This window comes from Chinchilla lanigera, unplaced genomic scaffold, assembly GCF_000276665.1.
Source record: "Chinchilla lanigera isolate Chin_1 unplaced genomic scaffold, ChiLan1.0 scaffold00154, whole genome shotgun sequence".
NCBI lineage: Eukaryota > Metazoa > Chordata > Mammalia > Rodentia > Chinchillidae > Chinchilla > Chinchilla lanigera.
Genome location: NW_004955555.1, coordinates 12,121 through 18,844, shown reverse-complemented (window position 1 = coordinate 18,844; position 6,724 = coordinate 12,121). Strand labels below are relative to the sequence as shown.

The 6,724-nt window shown below is 44.9% G+C and overlaps 1 protein-coding gene across 1 annotated transcript in view; it reads right to left on the bottom strand.

Moving 5' to 3' along the window:
* The window catches only part of LOC102014836 (cytochrome P450 2B4-like), a gene marked incomplete at its 5' end in the record, with an annotated part of 9,949 nt that extends 7,942 nt beyond the window's left edge, over positions 1-2,007 (bottom strand). The window contains 3 exon segments of the mRNA XM_013508783.1: positions 8-38; positions 1,553-1,702; positions 1,845-2,007. Coding sequence (XP_013364237.1) covers positions 8-38; positions 1,553-1,702; positions 1,845-2,007 — 344 coding nt within the window.
* Positions 2,008-6,724: the final 4,717 nt, after the last annotated feature.

Here is a 6,724-nt window from a genome sequence, read left to right as displayed (position 1 = left end):
CACCGACTGAAAGAGGAATATGGGGTCCACAAGGCCTCCTGGGGAAAATGGCAGCACTTCATGAGACACAGATTCAAGAGCCTGGGGGGCATTTGGCTGCTGTCCTGTCTCTGTGCCTGCTGTCACTCCATAATCAAAGATAAGAATAGCAGTGAACTCTGACACTCCTCAGCATGTGCTACGTGCCAGGCTGTACTCTAAGCACTTCTTCTGTTATTTTAACTTAATTCCTCTACAACATAGTAAGGAAGATGTGGCTCTATTATTATCCCTCATTTTATAGATGGTTGAATGATTCATGGTTAAATGATTTGACTAAGGTAATACAGCTACCCATTCCTGGGGCCAGATTCAGACCAGGCAGCACAGAGACAGAGCCAGTGCACTTGGCCCCTTCCCTGCATCTCACCCCGTGCCCCTGCTCCATCTCTGTAAGCTGATAAAGTTAAGGCCCGGGGAAGAAGTGCAGCATGTCCAATCCATCGCTTGTGCAAGTTTGAAAGCCCCGATCATTTCCTCACTTCTTTGTGCAAGTTCAAAGCCCAGTCACTCCCCTTGCATCTCTTCCCTCCTCCAGGGCTTGGGTGAGAAAGAGGGAGGCTCTGAGCCCAAGGACCTCAGGTAGGCATGGTCCTCCGTCTCTCTCTGTCTCTGTCTCTCTCACTCACTCTCTCTCTCTCTCTCTCTCTCTCTCTCTCTCTCTGTCTGTCTCTCTCTCTCTTTCTCTGTCTGCCTCACATATCTACTCTCACTCATTTATAGACTATTCTCTGACACTTGGCCATGCATTTCTAATTTGTGTCTCACTTTCTGCCTTTGTTTTTCTCTTCCTCTCTGAGTCTCTGCCACCCTTGACTCTTTCTCTTCCTTTTGCTCCCTCCATGCCTGTCTCTGCCTCTTTCCTGTCTCTGCCTCCTTCTGTTTTCCTTCTCAGTCTCTCTGTCCCTGTTGCTTCTCCCCAGCTTCAGAATCTCCACACATGACAAAGACCTGGCTTGAATGAAAGAATGGTAACTGCAGAGGTGCTAACACAGAGTCCTGTCACTTCTACCTCCCTGTGACTGAGGATCCTAAAGGAATTGAAAATGCTTCACAAGAACAGAACACCCACCTGCCTGTTTGCTCACTGCCTGCTCATCAGCACTCCCTTCAAGGGAGGAAAAATACAGCTCACTATTTTCATGTCTGATGTTCTTCTTTTCCTTTTCCTTTCTTTTACACAAGCAAGCCTTTTGTAAAAGCTTTTGACACATACAGTTAACCCATGAATTATTTTCTCTGGACACAAATTGCTAGCGTGGAGTCACTCAGCCTGTTTCTCCAAGTTATTCTTGGACACTCTAAACCTCACTACTGCTTTCCTGGCTGTGCTGCTCTGCTGCTTATCTCTGTTCATTTCTATCCCATCTCTTTCTGTCCCAATGCCTCTGTCTGTCTCTATTTCTATGCATCTCTGCCCCTGTGCAGCTCCCTGTACTTCTGTTGCTGTGCACCCTGCCTCTCTCTGTATCCTTGCCTTCCTTTCCTACCCACCCAAACCCTCAAGACTCACCCTGGGATTTTCGCAGCTCCTCCACCATGCACTGAGCCTCCTCCTGAATCCGCTCCTCCACGCTCCGCTTTCCCATCCCAAAGTCCCTCATGGTGGACAAGGAGAATCTCCGAAGGGCCTTCCAGCGTTCCCCATTAGCAAAGATCACCCCTAGTGGTGTAGGAGAGGCATGGGTTAAAGGGGAAGATCAAGGAGGTGAGAACCCTCCCCACTCTTTTCCTCACTTCTCACACTCAAGTTCCCCAAACCCCAGCCTCCTTCCCACCCCATCCCAGTGCTTTGAGGTCCTCACCATATCCCTGGAAGACAGGCTCCGCGGTAGCAGTTGTTCCCCGGCCAGAGAAAGCCTCAGCTTGGTCCACCAGGGCCTCCCTTATGGCCTCTGGCCCACACAGCATGACTACAGGCCTTGGCCCCAGGTACACAGTGAACACATCTCCATATTTCTCTCGGAACTGCCAAGCATACCCACAGAGTTTGCTATTAGTCAGTATATGCACCAGTAGTTAAACCATTAAAGTGGTTAAATGCACATTGGTAATTAGGTGCCATTCACAGGATCGTCAGTCCTTCTCACCTGCCTTGCTCCCTTCTTAGGACCCGGAAACTAAAGGGTTAAACCATGACCCACCCCAGGTCTGCTCCCAGTGTTTGGGGCCATAAGCAGTACAGATGTTTAAATATTCCTTATTTCACCTTTACCCATACCCTAGAGCCAGGGATGATCTCCCTGGTATGTCAACCCAAGGAATCCTTGTGCCCTAACTTTAATCTGCATTCTGACCCCCAGTGTTCTTCAGAGAACAACTCTGACTCACCCCCGTGGTTCAGGGGAAGGGAGAATAATGGCCTGGTAGCTCTGATCATGAAATTTGAAAAACCCTATCAGTACAGCCCCTTGGAAAACTGGAAGGGACAGTCACTCCTCAGTATTTATGGGAAGTGGATCTAGAGGTCCTTTGAACACAAATATCCTTGATAGTATTTGCGCATGAGCTATGTTCATCATCCCATATATGTTAAATCATCTCCAGATTGTTTTTCTTTAATACAATTGGAATGCTATATAAAGAGTTGTTGCACTGTATTGTTTAGGGATTAATGGCAAGAAAATAGTCTGTACATGTACGATACAATTGCAACTTTTTCCAACCCAAAGCTGAGTCTGTCTTGAGATATAGAATCCACAGACATGTAGCATCAGCTGCATTTCTCAAAGCTAAACATAGGCACAGTTAGCAAGTTCACAACAAAATACTTGCTCAACAGAAATGTGTACTTGCTCATTAAAAAAAGTCTTTTCCCATTCCAGGAATAACTCAAAAGTCAGGGGACTCATGAATGGAACCAAGGCATGATTTCTCCTGAGGCAAATTCTCCTCCCATTGTGAACTTAATACAATGGTGAGACAGGCATAGGAGAGACACTTATATTCCAAAAGGGAGAAATACGAAAGAAGGGGTAACTGGTCCAAAATCCAGCAAAATTAACAATATTTTATCTTCTATAATAGGCAACTAAAATGAAAACTTGGGTTGGCGATGTAGCTCACTGACATAGTACCTGGGTGGCAATCAGAAGGTCCTGAGTTCAGTTCCTGGTACTAAAAAAAAGCTGAGCATGGTGGTGCACGCCTGTAATTCCAGTACTTGGGAGGCTAATGCAGGAGGATCCTTGTGTGTTAACAGCCAACCTGGCCTACAAAGTGAGCTCAAGGCCAGCCTGAACTGCTTAGCAAGCCTATCTCAAAAACATAAAAAAATTTAAAAAATGAAAACTTATTCACTTGGAGTCTCCGTGTATCCAATCAAACCCTATTAAGGGGAAGGGCACTGGGTCTATGGGCCCCAGAACCAGGCAGCCTTTCCCAGGTCTTAACTAAGTCCTTTTGAGTTACACTCAGGGCCACCATTTGCTTGCTCTTTTGCTCACTCAGGTGCACATATTTACTGAGCCCTTGCTGTGAGCCAGGCACTGTGTTGGGCACTGTGCTCAGAGAAATGTAGCACTGCCAGTGACAGCATTAACAAGGAGAAGCAAGTGATACACAAGAGCTTATGGTGCCACCCAGGCCATGATTTCACACACCCCAGCACTTAGGAGGCTGAGGCAGGATAATAGCCATGAGTTGGAGAACAACCTGGCACATAGAGAAAGACCCTGTTTCAAAAAAAAAAAAAAAAAAATAGAGGTTATGATAGGAGCCTGACCATGTCTGAGGATCAAGAATGACTTCTCTGGGGAAATCATACTTGCCTGGATATCTAAGAAACCCCAACAATGAATCACGTTGGGTGGACACTAGGCAAGGGACAGTCCATAAAGGATCTCATTTGCCCCATGCTTTTCCTGCAAGGAAACTGAAACATTTGCTGCAAGGAAGAATGGGCAATGCTGGGTGTGGTGGTACACACCTGTATTCCGGTACTTGGGAGGCTGGGGCAGGAGAATAGCTGTAAATTGAAGGCCAGTCTGGACTATGTAGTGAATACAAGGCCAGCCTGAACTACAAACCCAAATTCTCTAAACAGATGTGAAGAAAGAGATGTAACAGGGAAGTACAAAGGAAAAGCAAAAGTAAGGGAGGAAACACCAAAAAATAAAGTGGGTTGTTTGTTTCTTTGTTTGTCTTTTTGAGTCAGGATCTCTCTATGTAGTTTACGTTGGCCTTGAACTCACTATACAGCCCAGGTTGACCTTGAATTTGAAGCAATCCTCCTGACTCAGCCTCCCATGAGCTGGGATTATAGGTGTGCATCACCATGCCCAGCTCAAAAATAAAGTTTCAAAGCTAAGATATATCCAAGGTCTCATCAAAAAAAGACTACATAAGGCAATACTTTACAAATAAGTGCTTTATGCCCAAAGTTGTTTTTTTAATGATACTGACATAATCCCCTAAAGAGCAGCATTTTAATATATAAAATTGTTAATTTGACTAAAGTTTTATTTTTTCAAAGAATTCATGTCCATCTTCAATTCATAACATCCTCAGTCCAAAATTATGTATATTCTGCCAACATGAAAAGGACCCAGAAGCATCCCTAAACTTTAAAACGTCTCATTTCACTGTAGCATCATCTCAAGCTTGGCTAGAAATTTTTAAGCATTATTATGAAATTGAAGAAATTTGATTGCACAGGCCAAATGTGGAGAATTGTTAGACACTCTGGTTGTCTTTGTTCTTCTGGCCTTGCCCAACTCGATTTCATCCTACTCCTGAGAGTTCATTGTGGTAAGTACATTGACTTGAATAAGAAATGTCCAGCACATTAGTGAAACACAGTTCTGGGTGTGTCTGTGGTTGACTGGCATGTAGCCCAGCGAACGGAGGCAGGAAGACACCCCAGATGTGGTAGCATCAACCAATAGGCTTCTAGCCTGCCCTAAATAAAAGGGAAAGAAAGAAGTCCCTGTTTCAGAAGAGCTCCAGTCTTCACCACTGCCTTTGGAAGGCAGTCTCCAGTTTCTTCAGTCACCTAAGAAGGCCCTAATGAAGTCCTCTAATGGCACTCTACAGTGAGCTTCCAGACCTTCCACTTTTGACTGATGCTGCATCCTTAATCCTGGTAACAACCACATTAAGACAAAAGTTCACCCAGCCACATTCCAGACACCACAGCTGTGTTGGAGATCAGCTCTGGCCTTCCTGAGCCACAAAGGAAAGCCTCCAGAGAGTACTCTGAGATGAGTATCTGCAAGCCCGGTACTGGTGACTCAGGAAGCCTGGAATTGAGCTGGACCTAACCAAGCCAAGCTGCCCAGCAGCACCTGTATTTGAGTCAAGCTCCAGGCTTCACAGATGACATGCTTCAGAGATCCATGCTGGTTGTTTCAGAAGATCACCAACAGTTAGCATTTAGTCTTCTCTCTGGACCAGTTTCCTCTCTCTTCTTGACTGTTTCATGTGCATGGTTTGGATATGTTTGTGTTTCCCACAGATTTATATGTTGGGAGCTTGGTTTCCTCACTGGCCATGTTGAGAGGTGGTGGAGCTTTTGAAAAGTGGGGCCTAATGAAAGGTAATTATATCCTGTGAGCCAGGTCCTTAGAATGGATTAATGCTGGTATTCGAGAATGAGCTATTCCTTAAGAATGGAGATTGTTACAAAGCAATGCCACACCCATGCTTGGGCCCTTCTGGTATGTTGCAAGTTCCCTTTCTCCTGTTGTACAATAGGAAGCTGTCACAAGACGTTGAAGAGATAATACTGCCTTGTCTGCAACTGTCATCCTCTCAGACTGTGAGCTAAGTAAACCTCTTTCCTTTATAAAGACTCAGCCTCAGGTGTTTTCTCATAGGAACAGAAAACAGAGTAAGTTGCCATGAGGCTCTATTTTGCCTACAAAGCTGGACCACAGTATTGCTTACTGCTCCCCTCACTTCAGCTAATTCCTCATGTTGGTACCACAGTTCAGTGCCTGCCTTCTCTCCAGTATGTGTGCCATGCTGTCCCATTCACCTGGGCCTATTTCCTCACCTTTACCCAACACCCGTCATGAATGTTTTCTTCTCCCTGCTCATCCTCACTTCTCCAGGCTTTAAGAATCTGTTTAAGTCCTGCCTCTTATACAAAGCCTGCCTGGGCCTTCAAATGATCTTAACACTCTTTTTTGTTTCTTGCATTCATTATCATCCACAAATCAGTCCCAGTGCCATCCCTGGCACCAAAAACCTAAAATAAAAAGATGATATTATCAAGAAATAGATCATTGGTCAGGAAAAAAAAAGCTATTGATAACAAAGGACTAAGAAGCCCAGGAGTCCCAGAGTGAGGGCTCCACAACAGGGAGAAGAGGACAAATGAGCTTGATGTTACTGGCAGTGCCCCAGCTCTCCCAACACATTCAGGGTAGATTAATTATTCATGATTACAAGTAGCTGATCAGTCCATTGTGGTAGCATAGTCATGCCGCCCTAGCCATTTGCAAGGCTGAGACAGATGAATGGCAAATTCAAAGCCAGCTTAGGAAATTTAGCAAGACTCTGTCTTAAAATAAAAAAGGGTTCTGCATGTAGCAAAGGGCAGAGACCAGGGTTCCATCCCCACTAAGGCAAAGAAGTACATAATAAAATTAGATCATGAAACATGAAACCTTGGCTGCAAAGCAGTGTCAAAGAGCCTAGTAATTGCTGGATTCTGTTTATGATTGATAAACATAAATAACTT